Source organism: Corythoichthys intestinalis, chromosome 17 (assembly GCF_030265065.1).
Source record: "Corythoichthys intestinalis isolate RoL2023-P3 chromosome 17, ASM3026506v1, whole genome shotgun sequence".
NCBI lineage: Eukaryota > Metazoa > Chordata > Actinopteri > Syngnathiformes > Syngnathidae > Corythoichthys > Corythoichthys intestinalis.
The window spans coordinates 18,466,663-18,493,423 of record NC_080411.1 but is presented as its reverse complement, the minus strand read 5'-3'; the positions used below and the strand labels follow the sequence as shown (position 1 = coordinate 18,493,423).

The 26,761-nt window shown below is 43.9% G+C and overlaps 1 protein-coding gene across 1 annotated transcript; it reads left to right on the top strand.

The window, feature by feature from the left end:
* Positions 1–427: 427 nt before the first annotated feature.
* On the top strand, positions 428–25,180 carry xpo7 (exportin 7). The gene is made up of 26 exons (XM_057819094.1): positions 428–575; positions 2,095–2,241; positions 2,370–2,463; positions 2,700–2,932; positions 2,991–3,095; positions 3,522–3,687; positions 3,765–3,838; positions 3,902–4,021; positions 4,087–4,233; positions 4,303–4,475; positions 6,710–6,903; positions 6,969–7,074; positions 7,381–7,516; positions 7,603–7,676; positions 7,751–7,831; positions 11,914–11,977; positions 12,046–12,154; positions 15,153–15,259; positions 15,339–15,427; positions 15,694–15,801; positions 15,885–15,967; positions 16,353–16,706; positions 19,340–19,497; positions 19,559–19,657; positions 24,314–24,441; positions 24,502–25,180. The coding sequence occupies exons 1-26, from the start codon at positions 543–545 to the stop codon at positions 24,593–24,595; spliced, it is 3,276 nt and encodes a 1,091-aa protein (XP_057675077.1). The 5' UTR covers positions 428–542; the 3' UTR covers positions 24,596–25,180.
* The last annotated feature ends 1,581 nt before the right edge of the window (positions 25,181–26,761 follow it).

Here is a 26,761-nt window from a genome sequence, read left to right as displayed (position 1 = left end):
ATTGAAGCAACTTTTTTTATTGAAGTAACTTTTTTGATTGAATAATGGTTCCGCCCAGGGGATACAATTTTTGACTGGGGTAACTACATTGGCACGACACCGCCGGGCGTACCATATTCAATGGATGACGATATTGGCGAAAAGTATTGCCTAAGCAGCCTGATTTAGAATTCCCCTCCAGAATGAAGGGAACCAAAAAACGTTTATTGTCAACTTATTATTATAAATATTCTTGTAAGTTAATTTTATTGCTGACACTTCGTTTCGGGGTCATCAACATGTTGTGCCCCCTGTGCCCCAAAAGTCAAACTCCGCCTATGGCTGGCCACATTGAAATATGCATGAGATGTGGAACAAATTACAAGCCGACAAAAAAATAGAGTTCATGCATCAAATGAAGTCATGAAACATAACGCGTCGGTGCTAGAATTGTAACGGTTAGAAATCCGTCCGTCGGGTGATTTCAACAACCTGCGCCGTTCGGGGCCGCCGCCGGGGGCGCTGTCGCGCACTTGAATAACCATAAGCGGAGTGAGAGGTGCATGAAATGGAGAAAAATGGCGGATCATGTGCAGGTAAGCGGGAGCTTGGCGTGTTTGCGCCCGTCGCGACGCCGCCGCGCCAACCGCAGGGCCCCGTGGCCGCCACGGGCGTCGAGGGGACCGACGGGGAGGCCGCCGGCGGAACGAGGCGGCGCAGCTAGGCCCGCCCGAACGGCGAACGACGCCAATGTTGCCGTCGCTGCGTGGCCTGCTGTCAAAGCGTTAGCTCGTTCGCGTGGGGATTTGACGCTCTTCGCTGCCGCGCTCCGCAAGGACCGGCCTTCCTTCGGGACGAGGAGGCTGTCTTTCGCCAGCCTACGCTCTCCCTTTCAGCGCCTGCCGGAGGGACGCGACAATGACGGCCGAACGCGACGGACCGCTGAGCGGGCGGCTAAATGCTTTCCGCCCGCTCATTCACCGGCCAGCCCACGACAAACGCTGGGCGGCCGCTCAACCGGCACTTTCCGAGCCAGCTCCGTATTTCCCTCCCCAAAAATTTCTATTTCGGGAAGGGGAGGCAGCTAGGTTTTTCTTTTGGCGGGACATGTTGTGGTGCTTTCAAAGTCGCGAATTAGCAATGCTAACGTTAGCACAAGCCGAGACGTCATCTCCCGCCCGATTGTAAACAAGCCGCTACGTGTTAATTGTTGTTGTGTTTCCTTTTATTTAGTCGCCGGCGGTTGAGCTCGAAACGACGGGAAATCTCCCATTTCCTGCCTTGTTGTTTATGCTGGTTACCAAGCAGCGCCGTGTGTTGTTGAGTTAGCCGCCAGCGAGGCGGCTAAACTAACCGCTTCTTTATTCCACCTGACGCTCGCTTCTGTTCCGAAATTGCCGTTGCCTGCAATGTGTTACTCGTTATTTGGGTCGGGCTTGAATTGTCGGTTCCCTCGTTCCCTTGAATGAACTTGGCTTCGTCGTGTGCTCTTTCTCGTCACCAAACATGGCTGTCGATAAAACAGCGTTCGGTTATCAATTCACATCTGCCACTCGATGGGCAGCCGGGACACCTGTCTTGTTGTATTAGCGTCTATGCTAAGGGATGCTCAGGTTTGACTGACCGCGGGGATAGAACAAGCGCTAGTTAAGCGCACTTTATTTAGTTGTTTATTCAGGGGTGTCAAAGATATGGCCCGCGAGCGTTGTACCGCCATGGTCACATTCCTCTATCTGCCTCCTCCCAGCCTAAATGGATTGGACGTCTAACGCCGTGAATGGCAGCCAAAGATTTAACAAAGTGATCCAAAATGTACAGGATGTGACCTGTAAGTACACTAAAATTACACGGAAGTGACCCTAAATGAATGATTTGTCTTTCGTTGGCAACAATGGATGTTTAATTCACTTAAACTGGGAGAACTAGCTGTGACAGCTCGTGTCTAACCTCTCCCAGTAAAAATGGATTGGACGTGTGGCGCCGACAATGGCGGCCTGTGCGTTAACTTTATTGGCCAAAAATATCTCTCGACATTCGTGTTTTGGGGGGGGGGGGTAGAGATTAGCTGTGACAATGCCAGTGTTTTGCGCTGATAAGCGAACTGTGTCGCCGCAGGGCCTCGCCCAGCTGGAGATCCTGTGCAAGCAACTGTATGAGACGGCCGACACGGCCGTGCGCCACCAGGCCGAGAAAGCTTTAGTGGACTTCACCAACGCTCCCGACTGCCTCAGCAAGTGTCAGCTGCTGCTGGAGAGAGGAAGCGTGAGTACCCGCCGCCGAGCACGCGTTTTCTTGCTTCGCTTTTAAGATTGGATTAGATGGCCGCCATCCGCGGCGGTCGAGGAGTGAAAATGAGAATGTCCTAACGGAGCTCATTTGCTTGTGGGCAGTCGTCGTACTCGCAGCTGCTGGCCGCCACCTGCTTGTCCAAACTGGTGTCTCGGACCAGCAACCCGCTGCCTCTGGAGCAGCGCATCGACATCCGTGAGTGCACCGACTTGACAGCGCTAGATGTCCAGTCTGTTTAAACTTAAAAATTATTGAAAAGTCAATGTTCTTTTTCTAAAAACGTTTTACCTAAAAATGATATTGTAAAAAAGTCTTATTTAAACATTTTATATTAAGAGAAAAAAAACTGTCAATTTTATTAATTAAAAAAAACTTTTGTTAGAAAATCTAGTTTTTTTCCCCCATTTTTGAATTGAGCGATGTGTCTGCAGGGAATTATGTGCTGAATTATCTGGCCACGCGGCCCAAGTTGGCCGCCTTCGTGACGCAGGCGCTGATCCAGCTGTACGCGCGCATCACCAAGCTGGGCTGGTTCGACTCGCAGAAGGACGACTACGTCTTCCGCAACGTCATCGCCGACGTCACGCGTTTTCTGCAGGACAGCGTGGAGCACTGCATCATCGGTGTCACCATCCTGTCGCAGCTCACCAACGAGATCAACCAGGTAGGGTCCGGGGCGAGGCGTTCGGGGGCCCTCCCGCACCTAAACGCAGTCTCTGCAGGCGGATACGGCCCACCCGCTGACCAAACACAGGAAGATCGCCTCGTCCTTCAGAGACGCGTCCCTTTTTGACATCTTCACGCTCTCCTGCAACCTCCTCAAGCAGGTGGGTCAGCCGTGGGCGGATTTGTGGGCCGTGGGAGTTGTCGTGGGACCGTAGGTGGAAGCACGGGACCATCTGTTGACTTGGGTGGGGTGGGTCAACTTACTGGGAGGGGGCCATTGGTGGACCCGGCGCACTGTCGGTTAAGTCGTGGAGATATTCGGGGAAATATTGGCTGACTTGGGGCATCGTCGGATAACTATATGGGTAGACCTGGTGAACCGTGGGTGGACTCTGGAACTGTGGGCAGACTCAGGGGTGTCGGCTGACTCCGGGGGGCCGTGAGCACAATCAGCTGAGTCGGGGTGGGTGCTGGCTGACTCGGGGGCTGTGGGCAGACTCTTGAGGTAGCGGCACGGGCGGACTCTGGGGACTGCGGGTGGACCTGGGGTGGCGACGACAGTGACGCTCCGGTTTTTGCGTCCTCAGGCCTCCGGGAAGAACCTGAACCTGAATGACGAGTCCCAGCACGGCTTGCTGATGCAGCTGCTGAAGCTGAGCTACAACTGCCTCAACTACGACTTCATCGGCACGTCCACCGACGAGTCGTCTGACGACCTGTGTACCGTGCAGATCCCCACCTCCTGGCGATCAGGTAGCCCGACCGTCCGCCCTGCCCCGTACGGCATCTCGGTACTCACTGGAAATCCTCCATCTGGGTGCGTCTGGCAGCATTCCTGGATTCTTCCACGCTGCAGCTTTTCTTCAACCTTTATCATTCCATCCCGCCTTCTCTGTCCCCGCTGGTGAGTGGGCTGCCCGACAGGCGAGCGGCTTCTCTTTGCCATTTTGACGCTTTGCGCGCGCAGGTGCTGTCCTGCCTGGTCCAGATCGCTTCGGTCAGGAGGTCCCTCTTCAACAACGCCGAGAGAGCAAAGTTCCTGTCGCACCTGGTGGATGGAGTCAAGAGGATCCTGGCCAACCCTCAGGTGGGTCCCGGCAGTCTGGTCAGTCGGGTCGGTGTGTGACTCTGCTGTCGCGCCCCGTCCCTCAGTGTCTACCGGACCCCAACAACTACCACGAGTTCTGCCGGCTGCTGGCGCGGCTGAAGAGCAACTACCAGCTGGGCGAGCTGGTCAAGGTGGAGAACTACCCCGAAGTCATCCGCCTCATCGCCAACTTCACCGTCACCAGCCTGCAGGTAGGCCGGCGAGCCCGGGGGCCGGGCCAGCGTCCGGCACCGTTTCATCTGGAGCCGTTGCCGTTTCAGCACTGGGAGTTTGCGCCCAACAGCGTGCACTACCTGCTGAGCCTGTGGCAGCGTCTGGCGGCGTCAGTGCCCTACGTCAAGGCCACCGAGCCGCACCTGCTGGAGACCTACACCCCCGAGGTCACCAAGGCCTACATCACCTCGCGACTGGAGTCGGTTCACGTCATCCTCAGGTGGGTTTGTGTAACCCCGAAAAAGCTCCTAGTTCTGGCTAATCACTTTTGCTAGAAGTTCCTTTTGATTTTAGGTCACTTCCTGTACATTTTGGGGCATTCTTTAGTCACTTCCTGTCATTTGACAGCCCTGATTTAAAGGTGCTATTAAATGGTGAAACAACTCCACTGATGTCATTTTACATTTACACTACGGTTCAAAAGTTTGGGGTTTAAACGACCCCAAACTTTTGAACCGTAGTGTACACAATGAAAAATCCAATATGATACACTATGGTTCAAAAGTTTGGGGTTGCTTTGACCATAAACCTTTGTACGGTAGTGTGGAAAACAAATTTGGCACCATTTCATTTGCCACGTTTACATGGAGCCAAATATTCCAATTACAATCGGAATATTTGTTCAAACCGAATAAATGTGTTCCATATAAACACCTCATTCGGAATGAACAGGCCCAAACCGAATGGAATTTCATTCCGATTCACAGGGGTGGAATATTCCTTTTCCCAAACCGATTAGAAGTAAAATTATATCATGTAAACAGGGAAGCGGAATGGTGTCTGGTTGCGTTCTTTCTGCGCATGCTCCGTACTGACGTGGTGACGTCACTTGGTGACGTAAGTAACGTCACTTGCAACATGGCTTCCAAGCACACGCACAGCGCACCCACACAACTTTTTAAATGAACGGCGTATCATTCTGAAGTTTTGTTTCCACTCGAAAAGTTAAAACAGCAGCTGATCTGACGATCGATCTCCATGTTTTGCAACGTGACGCTTTGTTTTGATTAATCTGCGCATGTCAGACGGCAGTTGTCAAACGTCCTTTCGGAATAAAGGCAGTCACATGTAAACGCTGGATCGGAATAGATGAAGTGACATGTAAACAGCTGATGTGAAATTTCCATTTGGAATGATTTGAATCTGTATGAATAAAAGTCAGCATGTAAACGTGGCTATTGTTATTCCACCCAAAACAATCTGTCAGGGAATGGCCACTTTTTCCCCCTGCAATTCTGGTGGTGACATCACAACCAGAACTAGCATTCTAGTACAGTGGTACCTCTACATACGAAGTTAATCCGTTCCAGGACCTTGTTTGTAAGTCGAAATGGTCGTATGTCGAGCAGGATTTTCCCATAGGAATACATTATAATTCCATTAATTCGTTCCACAGCCCAAAAACCTTCACTAAATCCTTAAAAAATACTGCTGGTACTATTACAAATGGCAATTACACATAGCAAAACAAATAAATTATAAATCAAAATCGGAATAATAATAATTCCTGTATTAATGTAACGAATCGGGTTCTAATGTGGCGGACGTTTTTTGCTGACCCTGAACGCACCGCGGGGCTGACGTGCCAGAGACAGACCGGTGAGCTTGAGTTTCACTTTCACTTTGAATGTTTTCTTGAGAACACCGTCAATTGCGGCAGACAGAAGGTGTTTTTGTTTTGAATAAGTTGTGAAATAAATGATAAAAACGTGGCGAAGTTGGCGATTTCTCTGGAGATGTTACCACAATAAGAATTGTCAGCTTAACTTATAAAGACTGGCGAACGATGGTCGGAGGAGGACCGTGGAGATGTATTGTTGAGCCATTTCACGGATGCCCACCCTACGCTCATATTTTTCTGTCATTTGCATCTTCATTTAGAAGGTAAGCGTCAACTTTTTCCTTGTTTCACCACCTGTACCAACCTTTTCTAAAACCAGTGTTGATTTGTCATACAAGAAAATCCGCCGTGCATTCGTCTGCGGTGCTGCCATTGTCGTTGTATTTCGAGCATGTCGTCGGATGTAGAAACAAATGGCGAGTCAAATTTTACGTCGGATGTCGAAAAGTTCGTGTGTCGACGCGATCGTATGTAGAGGTACCACTGTACTGCGTTAGTTAGTTAAGACATGTTGACAGGAGGACAGAATGGTCATATGGCACCAAGAGAATAGCACACCTTTGGATGGATTGCTAGCAGACTGCAGAAATCTGCAGCTCATTCTGGGTGTGACGTCATTTGTGTAGATTTTTTTAGTGGGTGGCGCCAAGACAGGGAAAGGAAGATTAATTAGGATCTCATTTCATTATGAAGCCTTTTCTATCACTTTTTTGGATGAATTTGTGTCAGAAATATGTTCTATCATTTTAAAGTCACATGTAGCATTTCATAGCCGGATTTAAAGTGAAGGCTTTAAGAATGTGAAGATACATAATTAAAAGTTCTTCTTTCAGGGACGGGCTAGAAGACCCTCTGGATGACGCGGGCCTGGTTCAGCAGCAGCTGGACCAGCTGTCCACCATCGGGAGGTGCGAGTACGAGAAGACCTGTGCTCTCCTGGTGCAGCTTTTCGACCAGGCGGCACAGAGTTACCAGGAGTTGCTGCAGTCCACAAACTCCAGTGCCGCCGACATCACCGTGCAGGAGGGTAAGTGTCCTGCCCGCCAGCCAGAGAGTGGGGCGCACCGCTGACCTGCCCCCTCGTCCCGACAGGTCGCCTGACGTGGCTGGTGTACATCATCGGGGCGGTGATCGGCGGCCGCGTGTCCTTCGCCAGCACGGACGAGCAGGACGCCATGGACGGGGAGCTGGTCTGCCGGTACCCGGGCCCCCCGCCTTTCCTCTCCTTGCTCTCGTTCCCATTTTGTCACGTCTTTGCGTTCATCTCGTCGCCCCGCTACTTTCTCCTTCCTCAGGTTTTTGTCCCACCTTCTCCTCTTGTCTTCAAGTTATGGTTGCTTAGTCTTTATTTGCGCTTTATTCCTGCCATCCTTTGGGTTCTGCTCCTCGTCCATCTCCTTCTTTCTCAGCGCTCCCCTACTGTCGCTCCTCCATTTTTGTTTTTTTCTTGTCGCGGTCGATCGTAGCCTTCGAGTTGATCTTGTGGCGGGCGGGTCCTCCTCAGGGTCCTGCAGCTGATGAACCTGACCGACTCGCGTCTGGCTCAAGCCGGCAACGAGAGGCTGGAGCTGGCCATGCTCAGCTTCTTCGAGCAGTTCAGGAAGATCTACATCGGGGACCAGGTTCAGAAGTCCTCCAAGGTCTGATTTTGGTCAAGTAGAATGACGCTGTTGGCCAACTGTCAAATGGCCGGCCAATAAGCTGATTGCGTTGTGTTTGACGGCAGCTTTACCGCCGTCTCTCGGAGGTGCTGGGCCTGAACGACGAGACGATGGTGCTCAGCGTCTTCATCGGGAAAATGTGGGTGAGAAACGTAGCCGGTGGCCGGGTACTGAGCACTTTCTGACCTCTCTTCTTTTTCTTCTTCTGTGCAGCATCACAAACTTGAAATACTGGGGCCAGTGTGAACCCATCACCTCCAAGACTCTGCAACTCCTCAACGACCTGTCCTTGGGATATCCTTGGCTATGCACCAATTTTAGGGGACTCCAAAAAAAAAAAAAAAGTCCAGGGGTCTCGAACTCTGTTTATCTGGGGGCCGTTTGACAAATTCCACAAAAATCTTTCAAATATAAAAAGAAAAACGTCAAAGTTAATCCAATCTTCTTAAAGGCAACCTCATACTTAAAGACTTGTGGGCTCTAATAAGCCAGAATTGTTCTTTTACCAAAATGTTATTAGAAACACATAAAATATTGCCATTGATTTAAAAATCGATAATATGTAGTACGTTTTGACCTGTGGAGGGCGCCATGTTTTATGCATGCAATGGACGCTCGGGGTGATCACATAGTTTGTCACTGTCCCGGCGAGACGTCCAACACGTGCACATCGGTTAAAAGCAGCGAGTACTTACTATTGCGTTTTTGAGTCTTATTACCGTTTCATTTACTCAAAATACTTTTTGCATGCGTTTCCCTCGCATACTTTTAAACTTTGTGTTTTCTTGTGGTAGCTTTAAAGCAGATTGTTGATCTGTTGACCACATTAGTCACCTAGCATATTTAAAACATCCTTCTTTGATATTACTATGTTGAGTATTAAGGCATCTTTAGTATGTTCTGTCAGTATGCATCTAAACAAAACAAGCTGAAAGCTCACGGTAGTACTTTGGGTGTCAAATTCGCCTTTTGTAGACGTTTCACCGGTGTAGCACATTTTGGCAGAACACCAGTTTTGTCCTACTCTAGTCTCGTCTCATCCCGTCTTTCCTGTTCATTTTGCTTTTGCTGCTCGTTTTGGGAAATATCGACAGTGCTGTCATGCTCATGAATGTTCCTTTTGGGTTCAAATTGAAAGGGTTGAACAGATGACATATTCATGTCGCTAGAATCATATTCTGGAAGCCCGGCAGCGTAACCCAGTGACATCACCGCCCTGCAAACGTCAACAACAATGTTGACCTACTAGTTAAACTAATTTTACAAATTGCATAAAAACGAAAACATCAAGAAGGGTTTTTATACCAAATTATTTTAACTCATAGTAACGTTTTATCTTTTAAGAACTACAAGTCTTTCTATCCGTGGTTCCCTTTAATGGCAGGTGTCAAACGTGTGGCCCAAGGGCCAAATATGGCCTGAGACATTTTCTGTGGCCCGAAAAGTCAAATCGTGCATCAACAAAGGTTGTTTTTGGCCGCACTTTTAATTTCCGTATTGGTCTTTTGGACAAAAATACTTATTAGTCTTAGTCATATTTTAGCTATTTCAAAATGGGGGCGGAGGGAGGCACGTCATGTCAGTGACAGCCAAACACTGCAAAGATGAGTGCTAACTACACATACGATAACAAAATATCACACATTGTGAACTTATGACAGAAACTATGGCGAGTTTTCATGTCTCGTCGGACGACAACTGGCAGCCATCTTGTTAGGTTTTAGTCTCCCAACACACGTTTTTAGCTCGTAATCGTGACGTCATTGCCATAAAAAATTGTTGACGAAATATTTTCGTTATTGTCATCGTTGACGAAAACACTGGCATCGACTCCCAAATATTTTATTTACAGTAAAATGTCTTCATTTGTTAATGTCTATAAACGTAAATGCGGCCCGTGGTCAAATTTCATGCGGCCCTCAGCCTCTGTCATAAAATCACAAACGTCTGGCCCACACACAGACCTAATAAATTGGTCAGCAGTACTGCTACCAGCATATGAAGTAGCTTACACACTAAATGCTGCTTCTCATTTACCCACTAAAAGGTAGCAGCACGCTGAGCAAAATTACCCTGTGTGACCCTTTACTCCCAATTTTCTAAAATGGCGACAATCAAACAAAAAAAGAAAAATTGACTGCTACGGCCGACACTTCAAAGATAAGTGGAAATTGCACTATTTCTTTACTAAAATAGGCAACAACTGTGTCAGCCTCATTTGCAAAGTGACAGTCGCTGTTTTTAAAGAGTTCAGTGTGAGGCGACATTACCAAACAAGACACGCTGACTTGTACGACAAGATTACGGGGAAGATACGTAGCGAGAAATTGAAGCAATTTGAAGCTAGTTTAATTTTACAGCATTAGTATTTCGCAATAGGCCGAGAGTTGAAAGAGAACGCCACAAAGGCTAGTTGCGACATTGTTGAAATTATTAATAAAAAAAAAAAAATAGCGCAAATGTGACACACAGAATGACTTGCTAAAATTTGCGTCACTATATTGTTCTATGTAAAGAACGTTAGCCAAGGTCGGCCCCCCACATTTTTACCATACCAAATCTGGCCCCCTTTGCAAAACATTTGGACACCCCTGCATTATGGTAATGAAAAAAAGCTAATATTAAAAACGGGTGACAGTGTTAAAGGGTATGAGAACGCAAAGGGGGTGTGAGACATCAATAGAACCGTTATGTGCCAAGATAACAAATATTGATAAAGTTAACCAAAAAATCAATCACATTAATGAGCAATTATCGAAAATAGATCGAAAATGATGAACATTTCCGAAAGTGTTCCGGAAACAGCCGAATAGGGCGGAGACGTCATAACAAGGAAACAAAAGGTCGAGGCAGGTGCCATCGTTGTTTATCGACGAGAGAGTTGCGTTCGTGTTTTATCAAAAACTCGCTAAAATGGTTCAAACCTGTCATGCTATGTGGTTTACAAATAGCCATTTGTCACAATGTAGTACCCATGAGTTCCCGAACGCGAGAAAAAGAGCTGGAGTACGCAGACAATGAGTAAAGTTCGTCAGTGCTAAGAGGGCTAATTTTGCAGACCCAGCCTCCGGCACGGTTTTGTGTGGTGCGCATTTTACACCTGAAAGCTATACGAACTATGGGCAAATGAAATCAGGTTTTGCTAAGAAATTGCTGCTGAAAGCAGATGCGGTGCCCGGTGAAAGAGGACGATGACTGGCTCTGATGAGACCACCTCACCACCCCAGGCAAAGCAAAGGAGGGAAATGGCCAGAGTGAGTACTCTTTTATAATAAAGAAACATATCACGCATTGGATATAGGACTGGACACATGTATAAATTATCGCTCATAAAATATATAGAACAAATCCTCTAATCCCGTTCATATTTGTGTCGGTTGGCAGAGCGAAACCGATGATGGTATATTAAATGATAATTATTCTATACATTATTTTGCGGTCACGGTGTATCAGCTTCACAAAAAGAAATGCAAAACAAACCATTTGGTGATTCTGTTGCCGCCGGTGTTTCATCAGTGTGATTGCTCCCCTCAATGATCGTTTCATTAGGCTGCATTGGCTTTCGTTTGGGCTCAAACTGATAACCCAAAACACCAAAGAAAGGTTCATAACCCTCCTCGTCACCATTAGAAGAATGTTCGTTACGTCGGATTCGTCGCTGCAAATAGAAACAAAATTGTACGCCGTTCAGTACTAAGCACTGACCCGGTTGTTTCCCTATAGTGACGTCACGCACACAATATGTTAGATTTCCGGCATCTCGGGGGCGGGTCCTTTTAGCTTGACAATCGACCTAATTTCTGTCATTTTCTTGGTGTTGCGATGTGTGTAATTACAAGTGGCATGATATGAATTCAAAAGGCATGCGTTGATGGATAAATGATGGAATATTAGCATTTCCCCAGGTGTTTTCATACCCTTTAAAAGATTGGGAATATTTGTGATGCTGTATTGAGGTGAAAACAAAGCTTTATATGGACTAATTTTAGTCATGAATTTACCACTGTAAAATCAGTTAAAAGACATTTTAGTAACAAATGATGGATCCTACCACATCATGGACATGACCATCTTTCAGCTCGGGCTTTTCAGGTTTTCATGACTATATCCCTCGAATCTTCAAGGTTTCGCTTCAGGAGAATCAGCCATTAGCCCTCGTTATGCTAGCTCATTCTGTAGCGATGAATCAAAAAACAGGTCTGCAAAAACATTTAACCTAGCTGTCAAGTAAGGGGCGGCAAAATATTGTCCCGCGGGCCAGATTTGGACTGCACATAGGAGACCTCTGGTCCAATCTGTTGGGCCCTCGCGGTCCGAACAGTTAGGATGTCTGTCCGCTTTGGTTATATCCTTGACTGCGGTCGGCCGGTGTCCACGTACAGCAGCGTGCGCAAGTTGGTCAAGCTGAGTGCAGTGCAGTTCATGCTCAACAATCACACCGTGAGTACGGTGGCCGATCGCCCGTCGGGTCGCCCGTCCCCCCGCCTGACCATGTGCTTGTTCCGCAGAGCGAACACTTCTCCTTCCTGGGCGTCAATAACCAATCCAACCTGAGCGACATGAGGTGTCGAACCACTTTCTACACGGCGCTGGGGCGCCTCCTCATGGTGGACCTAGGTAAGACCCGGCTCGAAGGCCTTTTTACTAAGATTGAGAATGATAAACCGATACAACCGGATATCTGGTTTTACAGGCGAGCGATACGGCTGTATCAATAGCAAACTAACCAATCGACAGTAAATGGCCAGTAAATCTTAAATGTATCGATAGTAGAACAAGGACTCGGCTACCGCAAGAGTAAGAATTTGCTATCAGCGTTCATACCATCGCTTTGCTAGTTTTATGAACCAAGTAATGTGTGTAAGAATGACACATATCTAGCTTTTACTTCAATCATGCTGCGCAGTGCCTTCCCCACTGCTCTACTCTAGACATGTGCCGGTTACCGGTTTCACGGTTTACCGTGGTGTGAAAACGCCACGGTTTCAAAACCACTAAAATTTTCCGTCATACCTTAGTACGGTATTCGCTATTTTTCATGTGCCAAAATGCAGCTGAAGTGGCTTGGTGCGGCAGCGCTCACCCCTTCCCGTTTGTTGCCGTGAGTGTCAGTAACGCTATTCTGCTAAATAGCCAGCAAACCCAAAAACAAATCCTCCAAACACAAGGCGTACTTTTCTTCAATTTAGTGAGCTCTCAAATCGGGGTGAAATATACAAATGAATACATTTAAAACATTGTACAATTGTATTTTTCCACGTGTGATTAAGTTCAACAGGATAGCAGTAGCACCATTAAAAAGTTCGCTAAAAAGAAAACACACATTTTCCTTTCAAATTCAATATAAAAACTAACTAAAACTTACAAAGACGAATGTTAGCCTAGGCTAAGCTGGGAGAGCAGCTTCGTCGAGGTTTTATGTCTCACAGCCGCTGAGTGAGAGACAAGCTTGAATGAAGGGGGGGGGGGAAAGAATCGCGTCAAAGATCGCTAATTGAGAAAGGAGGTCTCACTCCTCACTTTTTTTTTTTTTAATTTTTTTAGATGAAACCTTTCCTCAACAATATTTGCATTTTAACTAATTCATAAAACTAACTTATAAATTTTTAACTAACTTATTAACTTAAGAATTCTTTGTTGTTTTTAACACAAAGGCATGGCATCATGTAGACTAGAGTTGACACAGTGGCTGAAAATGGCGAAACTTCACGTGAGCTTCCCCCCTCAAAAAAAGTCATACAGTATATATTTTTAATTTTATTTAGAAGTCTTTTTACTTTTTATAGCAATTATTTTGTTCTTACTCTAATATTGAGCAACTTGAGCTGCGGCTGTGGGTATAGTCTAGGTTCTATTTATTTTAATTTTATATAAAATATTTGTTATTTTTTGTTAATTTATTTATTTTCACATTATATTCATGTTCCAATTTGCAAATATGTTTTGAAAAAACTGTTCAATGGAATTTTTTTTAAATTTTTTTTTTTAAACCCATACATCTCAAAATTTTGAAGCTATAATTGCAATACCGTGATACCGTGAAACCGCGGTATTTTTGCTCACGGTTATCGTACTGTGAAAATCCTCATACCGGCACATGCCTACTCTACTCCAAGGATCGCCGCACTTGGAGTGAGACAGCTCACATCATATAACATGGACACCCACCACTCACAGTCGTGGTTGCCTCAACTTCATGCATTTCGATCGTGACTGGCGTGTCATAACTATGCGAGAGCAAATGAAACCACAGTTGCGCATGCTAAAACAATGGACAAACAACACGAGCGCTGACGCCAGCTTGCCAGGCAGAAGTTGTAAATGACAGCGATGGATTTTCAACGCACCAGGAAACAAAAGTCGGACTTTGAAGTGAAGACGGCAGCCAGATTTATATGGGACAGAGAGATCGTGAGTTTTTAACCCTGAAAAATAACCCACTACCAGGGGCGCGTCCTGCTGGAGATAATGTCTACTTAAACATGAACATGTGGATCAGTTGATCTTCAAGAAAAATCTGCCCTTTAAAAAAGATATGGACAGGGATGAGGAATAAAAATGTGGAATCACAGGCATAAGTGAAGGACTTTGCTGTGTATAAGATTAAAATAATGTTTATTGACCTATCTGGATAAAATGCCATGTTTTTATTCCCCCAATTATACCAGAGGTAAACAATAATAGCATTATGCTTTATTTATTATTTATTATGGTAACACAAGCAGGTTTAATTCTTTTTTTTTTTCCCTAGAGCTCCTGCATATAATTTTAGTTTGTAAGATGTTTACGTTTAAAAGTTGCATTTAAATTACCTACCTCATGTGTTCAAAACGCCAGGTAATACAGAGATTGAATTACTGCACTTTATTGTTGTCTGTCACTGGACTTTTATTATCAGTCCCATCCAACAAAATGATGGTCATCTAGTTGGCCTTATTTATTTATTTTTTTTTTCATGTCTCAAAAATAAACATACATTGGTATGAAATTTTGTTGTTTAATTTTGCTTGTAAAAATCTGATCTTTTTTATCAGTTTAAAATACTTTAAGAACAAACCGCAAATGTTTACTATCGTATCGTTTTCACACTGTATCGAACTGTATCGTTCTTAAATTGTATCGAATCGCTCTGCCTTAAAAATGTATCATTTTTTAATCGTGACCTGTGTATCTAGATACATACCAAATCTGCTTCATGCCAGAGATTCCCAACCCTACTTTTTACTAGCGTTGTATCGGACCGATGCTGCGCAATATATTAACTCTTCATGATATAGTTTCCAGTATCTGGTCGACTTACCCATGATGGCTACCGGCTATGCACATCGCTGGAAAAAAAGGGTTTTTTTGTGCCGTCAATGGCAGACAATGAGTCGTTAATAGATTCTTTGATGTTGATAAAACAAGATTTTTAAAATCATTTCAATACATTGACTCAGGGCAGCCTTGTAGGTAGAGGTGATGAAAGCTCCTTTTCATGCTTCTACCTTCAATTGAAATGGGTTTATCACGCAGAGACGTCCGATCCATTTGAATCGGGAGAACTGTCCTGCTACAAATGAATCTGACGTCTAACGCCGTCAACTGTAGCCAATGAGTGTCGTCTGACCTTTAGGAGAGGACGAGGAGCAGTTCGAACAGTTCATGCTACCGCTGACTGTGGCCTTCGAAGCAGTGGCCCAGATGTTGAGCACCAACACCTTCAATGAGCAGGAGGCCAAGGTCGGTGGGTTGGACTGTCTGGCAGGCGCGCGTGCGATGGCGGAGAGAACGGTGCTAACTTTGCTCCCCGTTCCGACAGAGGACTCTGGTGGGTCTGGTCCGAGACTTGAGAGGGATTGCGTTCGCCTTTAACGCCAAGACCAGCTTCATGATGCTCTTCGACTGGATGTATCCTCCGCCTCTAACGCGGGCTCTTAGTAAGAGTATTCTACTGAAAATTCCATTGAGTAATCAGATAAAAAACTTTTTTTTTTTTGGTGAAGAGCAATTCTAAAATACAGATGAGAACATACAGTGATAGTACTTACAGTGAATACATGAAACCCTGTTCACCTTGGTCCCCAGCTTCATCAATTATTAAAATCGAGTTACTCGAATTATTCGAGTAATCTTTTCAGCTCTACTCTGTTTAGCTCCTTGACCAGAGCCGCCAGATACCCGGCCTATGTGCCCATCCTGCAGCGGGCAGTGGAGTTGTGGTACCACGACCCGGCCTGTACCACGCCCGTGCTTAAGCTCATGGCCGAGCTGGTTCACAACAGGTCGGCTCTCCGGATATCTTTCATTTTGCTTCTTTCCCGTTGTTCGGCGGCGGCCTTGGTCTGAACCACCGTTTACGTTGCAGGTCGCAGAGGCTACAATTTGACGTGTCGTCGCCCAACGGCATCCTGCTTTTCCGAGAGACCAGCAAGATGATCACAACCTACGGTGAGTCAGGGCTTGCTACAGTGGGGAGAACAAGTATTTGATACACAGTCAATGGGAAAACCCATTGGCAGTGTATCAAATACTTGTTCTCCCCACTGTACATGTGTGAATCATAAATGTAGATCCGTAAATGTCAGAAAAAAATTGTTTTGTCCGCCTTTTTTGGGTCAAATCCAAGTTACTCTAGGGTCATTTGCTATAATGTGCATCACTTTCAGTTGAATTTGTGACACTTTGCGCTTGATTTTGGGGCAATTCTGTCTCACCTTGTATTTCGGGTCATTTTCATGTTGATTTTTAGGGCAATTCCGGGTCAGGGCAGCAGAAATGTAGTCGGGCTGGCCGGGGTTTTTTTTTAAAAAAAATTCCTTCCCCCTCTGCTAAGGCAACCGCATACTAACGCTGGGCGACGTTCCCAAGGAGCAAGCGTACGGCGTGAAGCTGAAGGGCGTAAGCGTGTGCTTCGCCATGCTGAAGGCGGTGCTGAGCGGCAACTACGTCAACTTCGGCGTCTTCCGCCTGTACGGCGACGACGCCCTGGACAATGCACTGCAGACCTTCGTCAAGCTGCTGCTGTCCATCCCTCACAGCGACCTGCTGGACTACCCCAAGCTCAGCCAGTCTTTCTACTCGCTGCTAGAGGTCCTTACCCAAGACCATATGAACTTTATCGCCAGCCTGGAGCCGCACATGGTCATGTACATCCTTTCGTCCATATCCGAAGGACTCACCGCCTTGGGTACGTAAGCCCCGCCCGCCCTATATTCTCTTCCGGGACGATGACATTTCTCCAATCGTTGGAGGATGCTTGAGAGATAAAGAATGTTCTGAGTGGGTCCCGGTCCAAATAGATTGGACAAATTGCGCTGTCAATGGCTGCCAATGAGTGCCCTATAAGTGGTTAAAAAAAGAATCTAAATTATAGTTTTTTTGTTTTTCCTAAAAATGTGAACCAAAGTTCACCCGATTTTTCAAGATCATCCGATACGGACCAGTATTAGCATTAGCATTAGTGTTGTGTTTGCTGTTTGGGTGATGATCTTTGTTCATTGTAATTTTGCGCCACCAAGTGGCCAGTTTACAAAAGGAAGTAGCAGAAGAACAATTTGATTGCGAATGCCTGTCAACATGCATGTAAACTATGCGTGTAATATAGAGTTGCCCGATCAATATTGGCCGATATAAACATTTAAATTAACATGGGAAACTATCGCTAGTAGGGCTGCAGCTATCGATTATTGTAGTTGGTTATCAACTAGTTCATTCGAATAATCGGATAAGGAACATTTAATGCATTGCAGGATAAATGTTAGATGTAGTAAAACGGAGGCTTGGTAAGATTGCGCTTTCAGAAGAGCATTAAATGTGAATACAAAATTCCTGAGTGTTTCTTCAAATGATGCAGAATTGCACTTTCATTTAAAAATAAAATACCTGAGGTTAGCCTCATATGGTATGAAAAAATAAGTGAGGAGCTAAGTACAACAAAAGAACAATTGGCTAACTTGCACAGCAAAAGTCCATCCATCCGTCATCTGCTGCTCGCTAGCTTAAATGCTATAAAATGCAAACTTTTTTTTTTCTAACAATGCTCTTAAATTGTTCAAACACATATTCCCACAAAAAACGGCTAATTATACCTTTAAATTCCGAATATATAAAACATTATCTCAAAGAAAAACTTATGTTGGTCTTAACAGAGAGAAGCTAGATTCTGCCATGTTCAATAAGTTATGTCATATTCACCCTTACCACTAGAGGGCAATGTATCCACCTAATTCGATCAAACTAAATGAAACCCTTTCGAAACAAACCATTACAACGCCACTCTAATTAAACAAATCTCCGAAGCAGCAAAATTTGATTCAAAGCTTTTTTCTAATAGAATTACTCGAGTTAGTCAATTAGTCTTTGCAACACTAATCACCAGTATGTGGTGTTTGAAGTGAATGTACGAGCATGCAGCCTTTGTGCATGGGCTGGTCACAGCAGCTGTGCTTAGAGTGACCTCTAGATATCTCCAAACAAAGACGCTTGGGATTTGCTAAATGACCCTAATATCTCATGGTGCAAAAATAAAATGAGAAATGATGAATGAATTTCTAAACTCATCACAGATAACTACTGCGTCTCCAGAAAGAAGTAGTCACTAAGAAAAGTCGCCACCGAATATATCTGCATCGGATTTTGGAGTTGAACAACATCGGGTTGTTGGTTAAAAAGTCATTATCGGACTACTCTAATAATATATACATACAGTATTTGAATATTTCTATTTGCCGATTTAAGTGTTACGGGCGGGGGCAATCGGCTTAATTATTTTTTAAAAATCATTATTGGCCTTCAAAAATCCCATCTCGGTCCACCTAAGCATGTGCTGGTATGATATTCTGATGGTATGATAACCTTAAGCCAAAATATCACTGTTTCACGTAATTGCGATTGCAACTCTAAGATGTGTTATTTTGACAAAAGAAACAAGAAAAAGTTTTTTCCATTGAACAGGATTTTTATTTTTCAAAACATTAGAAAATTGGAACATAAGTATAATGTTAGGTTAAAATAAAAAAAGAAACTAAATATTCTAAATAAAATAAAAATAAATGCACTCCTTTAGGTGAGCCTAAACCCACAGCCTCAGCTCAATATTATTACCATCAGAACAAAAATAATTGATTCATTTTCCATAAAAAGGACGTGCGTATGACTCGTATCATGTTTACATCATACACTTTCTCAACACAGTTGCCAGAGAGAAAAGAACATGTTTTACCACCGCTAGACACACTAAACACGCTGGAGTTAACTCTTTGACAGTGTTTACTAACCTTTAATTTTGTATAAATGTGAAATCATATTGGAGGTATTGCCTCCTTGGCAGCCACCCTACGCTAACATGTTCTACATGTCGGTTGGCCCTCCTCTTCTAAGTCGCGGCCGTCTGTAACTTTTCTGTGGCCGAAGTATTCCCATACCAGCGATTTCATTTTCTTCAATGGGGGAAAACGTTCATGAGTTTCACCTCCTCCAGCCATCGTGTAGCACAGCTGACTCTCTGACACTGAGCAACAACAACATTGTTGGGACATAAAAATATCTTAATACCTTAGGCGCAGTATGCCAGAAAATTTATGCGGTTTTGAAACCTTGACGTTTTCAGACCAGGGTATACCTTGAAATCGGTAATTGGCACATGTCTTCCTGTAGCGTGAACAGTTTCTGTTAGGTTCCCCACTTTGAATTATATCAGTCGACGAAAACGTCCGGGCGTCGCCGTTCGGTGGGGCGGCTTTGGTTTAATGCTAACGGCCTGGCTCGGCTGACACTATTTCTTTGTGATTTGAATGTGAAATGTTTTGGGTGGGTGGTCAGACACGATGGTGTGCACGGGCTGCTGCTCCAGCCTAGACCACATGGTGACGTACCTTTTCAAGCAGCTGTCGCGCTCTACCAAGAAGCGGGCAACGCCCCTGGCCGCCGACGAGCGCTTCCTGCACATCATGCAGCAGCACCCGGAGATGATCCAGCAGGTGAGGAGCGTAAAGTCCATCCGTCTGTCCGCCTGCTGACTCTCCCTCTGCGCCTCTTTAGATGCTGTCCACCGTGCTCAATATCATCATCTTTGAGGACTGCCGCAACCAGTGGTCCATGTCCCGACCCCTTCTGGGACTCATACTCCTCAACGAGAAGGTAAGGCTGCTTGCTTGATTGCCGTTTTGCCCTCCTTTAAGCTTTTCAACTGTTTCATAGCAAAAACGTTGTAACGTTGACTGGAATTTTTAAAATGATGGCAATTTAAAATCGGGCTCTCCTTAGCTAGCATTGAATGTGCGGGACATCCAAATCCGTTTGGACAGGGGCGTCAGTGGCACTGAAACACCTTCATCAAAATTCCCGGTGTTGCCAGTTTAAATGAATTGGACGTCTGTTGTTTCCAATGGCTGGCAATAAATACTAAAAATAAATCAGGCATGAAAATCTCTCACTGTTCGGCGAAATTCGCCGTTTTTAAGTCAAAAAGGGTGACCTACATGAGTTGTGTAGATCTGAGGAGAAAATTTTTAAGGAGGGGTTCGGGGAAATTTTTTTTTAATGTCGAACGCTTGGTATGCAAGCGGGGAAAGCAGCACAAAGCCAAAAAAGTGCACCAGAGTGGCCAAAACATTGACATATTTCAACGAAACAAAGGAGGGTACACTGTTGTGTCCCGTCTCTTCAATGCCAAGCTTAGCTGCACGTCGGCCGTGAATGAACACTTAAAGCGCCGTCACCCATAATAATTTTGGAAGACGACAGGAGCTGGCAGATTGTAAGTCCATCTAACTAACGACATGTTTTATTGAAGTTGCTAAGCCTGTCGCGATATGCAGTGAGTCCATTTATCGCACAGTAGACAAAAATGAGGGCGGTAATTTTCACGGCTGCGTTTTATCATCGCGTGCGTGCGTGCATACATTTGTGCGTGCGTGTACAGGTGCGTGTCGATGGTATATGAGACTCCAGTTCTTTTCCCAGATGTTTATTGGTCATCAACAAGCCGTAGAATTAAAGTTCACACATAGAAAATAAGGAAAAACATCTATATTAAACACTGTAGCATTGCTACATTGAGGCTAATGGGGAAAAAAGACATCCTGCTTTAGCCTGCTATAAGACATTGGCAGTCTTGCGGTTAAAAGGTGACACTTCAAATATGAAAAATCACTGGTTAACAGCATTTGCAAACGAAAAAAATGGGGAAAAAATTCGATTACTGACACCACATGCAATGACAAAAAGCGCTTTTTTTGCAGAGCGTAAAGCTAACGGTTAGCGTTTTAGCCAGTGTTCTTCCGGCAAACATTTCAAAATAAAAGCACGTCATGTTCATCATATAAATAACGATTCCTGGAGTTAATCCCACATACTTCAGAATTCATATTCTACACTAAAAATAGCTTTAAAATTACACCTTTTATGAAAAATCTGATTGCCAATGAATAATTATTATACTACTATTATATATATATATATATAGTAGTATACTATAATATTAGTGCTAGATATTTTTTAGTGCTACTCTTTTTAAGAATTGTTTTGAGTCATGTTGGAAAGGCGAAGTCAGTGTTCTGAATCTGTTTACATTAAATTATTTTGCACTAGTTAATGCTATGGGCATTTGACCTCATTGTTTATTTGCAATTTATTGTTATTTACGTGTTTATTTTTACTTTAATAAAGAGTATAAGTGTTCCAAAATGTTATTGTGAATTAATAACCGTCATCAAAAATTTCATTGCTAAATTTGTTTTTTAAAAAAAAAAAAAAGGGAGAGAGAGAAATTTGACTAATCGTAAAAATAGTCAGCTGACTAATCGGACAAAATTTGTCGTTTGGGACAGCCCAAGTTGTACAGTGTACCGGAACATATTTCCTCCACACCGTTCTCACCTTTTTTTTTTTTTTTTTACCCCTGACCCGTTTTCATGCCTGATAAATAAAGATGAACTTTAATGTTTTTGGCGGCCATTGAGTGTTTTCTTCCGTTAGTTTTCATTTTAATTTTGCTTTTACTAACATTTTGTTCATTACAAAAACAAAAAATGGATATCTTTTAGAGCAAATGTTGATATTGTGGCCTACATCAGCCAAAATGTGATGTCCACATATGAGTTTTAAGTTTTTATAAATAGGAGTGAGAACCTCTTGGTGCCTCACGATACGAACATTGCGATACAAACCTCTAGATAACGATGATCTGACGATATGGCGGTACAACGATTATCGATACATTAGTCAGGAAATCATTCTAGGATATTCTAAAAACAACTAATAAACAAAAAAGCAAGCTTCTGCTGTGAATTGGAATGAGTTTATCACTAGTAGACGTCCAATCCATTTCAACTGGGAGGATGGCAGCCATCCCTCCCACTTCAAACGGATTGAACGTCTATGGCTGTCAGTGGCAGCCAATGCCAGGCAATGAGATAATTTTGGGACATTTAAGGTCATTTACCTGTTGATTTTCAGTTACTTCCTGTTGATTTTGGGGTATTTTATGGGTCACTTCCTGTTGATTTTGTGTTACAAAACAGGAAGTGACCTGGGAATCACCCAAATGAATAGGCAGTGACTCAAACTCAACAGGAAATGACCTGGAAATGCCCTAAAATGAACAGCAAGTGACCTGTAAATGCCCTGAAAATCTGACAGAATGACTGTGAATGCTCTGGTTTAGAATGAAGGAACGTTCCCATTCTAAATGGATTGGGCAGCCTTAGAGTTAACTGTGACACTATTATGGTGGAAGATTTTGGTAGCAACTTGTTGGTTCCTTTTTTTTTTTTTTTTTTTATAAAGAGTATGAAAACACCTGGGGAAATGCTAATATTCCATCATTTATCCATAAACGCATGCCTTTTGGATTCATATCATGCCACTTCGTGTAATTACACACATCGCAACACCAAGAAAATGATAGAAATTTGGATCGATTGTCAAGCTAAAACGACCCGCGCCCGAGATCCCGGAAATCTAGCATATTGTGTGCGTGACGTCACAACTAGGAAACACCCGGCTCAGTGCTTACTACTGAATGGTGGTGATGATGGCGGACAATTTTGTTTCTAGTTGCAGTGACGAATCCGACGTAACGAACGTTCTTCTAATGGTGACGAGGAGAGTCATGAACCTTTCTTTGGTGTTTTGGGTTATCAGTTTGAGCCCAAACGAAAGCCAATGCAGCCTAATGAAACGATCATTGAGGGGAGCAATCACACTGATGAAACACCGTGTGGGAAACACCGAATGGTTTGTTTTGCACTTTTTGTGAAGCTAATACACCGTGACTGCAAAATAAAGTAATGTATAGAATAATTATCATTTATTGTGCTATCATAGGTTTCCGCTCTGCCAACAGACACAAATATGAATGGGATTAGAGGATTTCTTGTATATATTTTACGAGCGATAATTTATACATGTGTCCAGTCCTATATCCAATGCGTGATATGTTTTTTATTATAAAAGACTACTCACTCGGGCCATTTCGAGCTTGGCTGCTCCCCTCCTTTGCTTAGCCTGGGGTGGTGGGGTGGTCTCATCAAGCCAGTCATCATCCTCTTTCTTGATATCTCGGGACATTTAGGTGGCTGCGCATGTATGGTGGGCACCGCATCTGCTTTCAGCAGCAATTTCTTCGCAAAACCTGTTTTAATTTGTCCACAGTTCGAATAGCTTTCAGGTAAAAAGTGCGCACCACACAAAACTGTGCCGGAGGCTGGGTCTGCAAAATTAGCCCTCTTTGCACGGGCAAACTTTATTCATTTTCTGCGTAGTCCAGCTCTTTTTGTCGCGTTTGGGAACTCATGGGTTCTACATTGCGACAAACGGCTATTTGTACACCACATAGCATGACAAGTTTGAACCATTTTAGCGATTTTTTGATAAAACACGAACGCAACTCTCTCGTCGATGAACAACGATGGCACCTGCCTCGACCTTCTGTTTTTCTGGCTGTGACGTCAAAGCCCCATTCGGCTGTTACCAGAATACTTTCGGAAATGTTCATAATTTTCGATCTATTTTCGATACTTACTCATGAATGTGATTTATTTTTTTGTTAACTTTATCAATATTTGTTATCAATAGAACAGTTATGTTGCAAGATATCTCACAGCCCCTTAGTACTATACTATCATTCTCTTTAAATAGACATTGACACCTTTTTTTAAACGATATCTCGATTCTTGCAGGAGCATATCGATAACCTTTTGGGATACAAAGTATCACGATATATCACCATTTCGATATTTTGCCCTACCCCTATAGTATCACGATATATCACCATTTTGATATTTTGTCCCACCCCTATTTATAAATGACCAAAAATACTAGTTACCCTCACTAGAGAGGCAGCTGCATTGAATTCTGTCATTCTTTGGCATAGAACTAGAGGTACCTAGTGTACCACACTTCTCTCAATAGCTGAGCCAATATTTGGGGTTTACATGACCTCTGTGAACAGCTGGCCTCCCGTCAGAGGCTAATTTATGCAAAAATATCATTCATTTGTACTAGGTTTGTGCTGTTGCGGTATTAACAATTCTTTTATAGGTCAATCTTAGATCAACAAGCCCTGCATTTTGATTAAAGATGGCTAAAAAAAATGATAGCACAAACTAAAAAAATGTTCATTTTTCTATAAATTTGCATCTGATGGGGGGCCAACTTCATGGAGGTGGTTTGATGCCATTTCTCCTCAAATGGCACTGAACTTATTGGACGGCGGTAGACGTCTAATCCTATTGCAAGGTGTTTGAGTCACACGGGAATGATGGTGTGCTTTTTCTTTTTTTGAATCCTCAGTACTTTGCCGACCTGCGCAACAGCATCGTGAATAGCCAGCCTCCGGAGAAGCAGCAGGCCATGCATCTGTGCTTCGAGAACCTGATGGAAGGAATCGAACGCAACCTCCTCACCAAGAACAGAGACAGGTGCCGCCCGCCTGCCCGCTAACCCCGCCGCAACAGGTGCTAACGGACATTTTGCCCCAGGTTCACGCAGAACTTGTCGGTGTTTCGGCGAGAGGTCAACGACAGCATGAAGAACTCCACGTGCGGCGTCAACAGTAACGACATGATGAGCTGACGTTCCACGTCCGCCCGTCCCGCCCCCTCCGTGTTGATACGAGCTTCTATAAATATATACAGATCTATTTTAACGCCGTCGGCAGGAGGGCGGGAAGGTTCGAGGCCCCCGCCCGCCGGACGAACTGCCGGAGCGTACGTTTCCTTTGCTAACATTTTCCACCGTGTTTATATTACGCGGACGGAATTGGTCAGCTTTTTACGCCGGCGGAAGCGGGAAAAGACAAAAGGAAGGAAGCGTTCACCTGTAAATAGTCGTCAAAGGCGCGTCCACTTTGCACTCAATCTGGAAAGATACAAAAAGTAAATGAGATTCCACAAAGGCTGGCCGGACCGGACCAGGCGCTTCCGCAACGACGGACGGACACGCGCGTGGCTACCCGAGAGTGCTTCTTCCAACTTTTTGTTTACTTTCTGGATTCCAGGGACCAGGTTGTGGTCCTGTTTGGTGTGCGTGTGTATGTTGGTGAGTGTTTGGCGCCACCTAGAGGCGCTGAGGAGATGCGTTTGTGACTGACGTGAATGTGGAGTAGCAGCTGTGTTGTCTCAGCATTGTGACTGCAAATAAACCTCATTCTTTGTATAAGACGCGTCTCTACTGTATGTGACAAAAAGACCAACCCAAGACGTTAAAACTAGTTTTGGTTCCGAGTAGGTAGGGGAACGTTGGTTTATTGGCCTCTTTGGTCAAAATGGATTGGACGTCTAGCACCGTCAATGGCACTGACATACAAGCATAGACAGTCCTTCCAGTTTACAGCGAATTGATCTCTCTCCTTTTCAATGGAAGCTGTTCATTTTGGGTCGCATCAGTGTAAATTTAGGGTATTTATAGTTTACTTCCGGTACATTGAAGAGAATTTATTGTTTAAGGGCATCTATGCATTTTTAATATTGATATTTAAATCACTGGGGGTGGTCTGGTGTCCCTTAGTTTGTATATGGCGGAAAACAGACAAGACTGAAAAAGCAGTTTCTGCTCTTGCACTCCTCTTTAAAAGAAACTGCTGTATTATAAGCCAAAACAACTGTTGTTTGATAGAACAATGTCTATATGCTGCCATAGCAGATTCATGGCGCATTAAGCCCCCGAACTATTTTTAATTTGTCCATTTTACCCTGGAAACCCCCGTTTACAGATGTCGCGCATCTGCTTTTGTTTCAACCCAGCCATAAAACGAAGGTAATTATTCAAAATGTCATTTTTAACTTAGAATCATTAATTGATGTCTAATATTTCGTTTAAAAAAATAATATTCACTCGCATATTTTAAACTTTTGAACAAATGACGTCACAATGGAAAAAAACTGTGTCTGTAAAAAAAAGTCACGGATATCTACCTCATAACTATCACTTCATTTTATTTATTTATTTTGTTACTGTCGCATTTTCTCCAATATGTTAAATGATAAATAATCGACCCAAACAAAGAAAAATTGAAAGAAAAGTTTAAAAGGGTAAATATATGAAAAAGAACATTTCGACCACTCCTTGATGTCTGCGATTTCTGCATCGCGACCCTTGTTATATTACCATGTTTCAACCATAAAATACCAAAAAAAAATCCAGCTGTGGCCATTCACAGCTGTGTCTTGACACTCGGTGATACATGCTACATGGAGTTTTTTGATCGAAACAAGGTAAGTACGCGATAATATCTCGTTAAAGTCATGGCGTCTTTAATTCTGCTATTTCATGCTCTCACCTCCAGATAGGAGTGAAACCCTAAGCGGAGTTTAAGGGGGGGGGGGGGGGGGGGGCTGATGGCCGAAAAGTGTCATTGCATGTAACTGACTTCCCTGTTATATAAAAGTTGCAAAGCAAACAACAAAAATGAATGAAAAGAACAAAAAAATAGATATTTTTATAATGGGTCAAAACTTTTTCGAACAGATCATGTGACTAGCACCTTAGACGATCATTTGCTTTGCATATTATTTCAACAACAACAAAATTTAGGGGAAGGCAATTTTATTTTTCAAATGATTTTTTTTCTTTCTTTGAAAATATATTTTTTTTTGATTGAAGCAACTTTTTTGGGGATTGAATGATTTAGACACAAATGTTCTACCCACAATATGGCCCAAACACAAAAAGGATCGCTAAAATCAAAACTTTTAAAATTAAAAATCAAGTGTTCAAATGCAAATATTTGAGTCTTATTTT

Coding starts and splice junctions, on each gene's coding strand:
- xpo7 (XM_057819094.1), top strand. CDS start 543: ATGAAATGGAGAAAAATGGCGGATCATGTGCAG. Junction 4,476..6,709: donor TCGGTTCACGTCATCCTCAG/GTGGGTTTGTGT, acceptor TTCTTCTTTCAG/GGACGGGCTAGAAGACCCTC. Junction 7,832..11,913: donor CTCAACGACCTGTCCTTGGG/ATATCCTTGGCT, acceptor GCCGGTGTCCAC/GTACAGCAGCGTGCGCAAGT.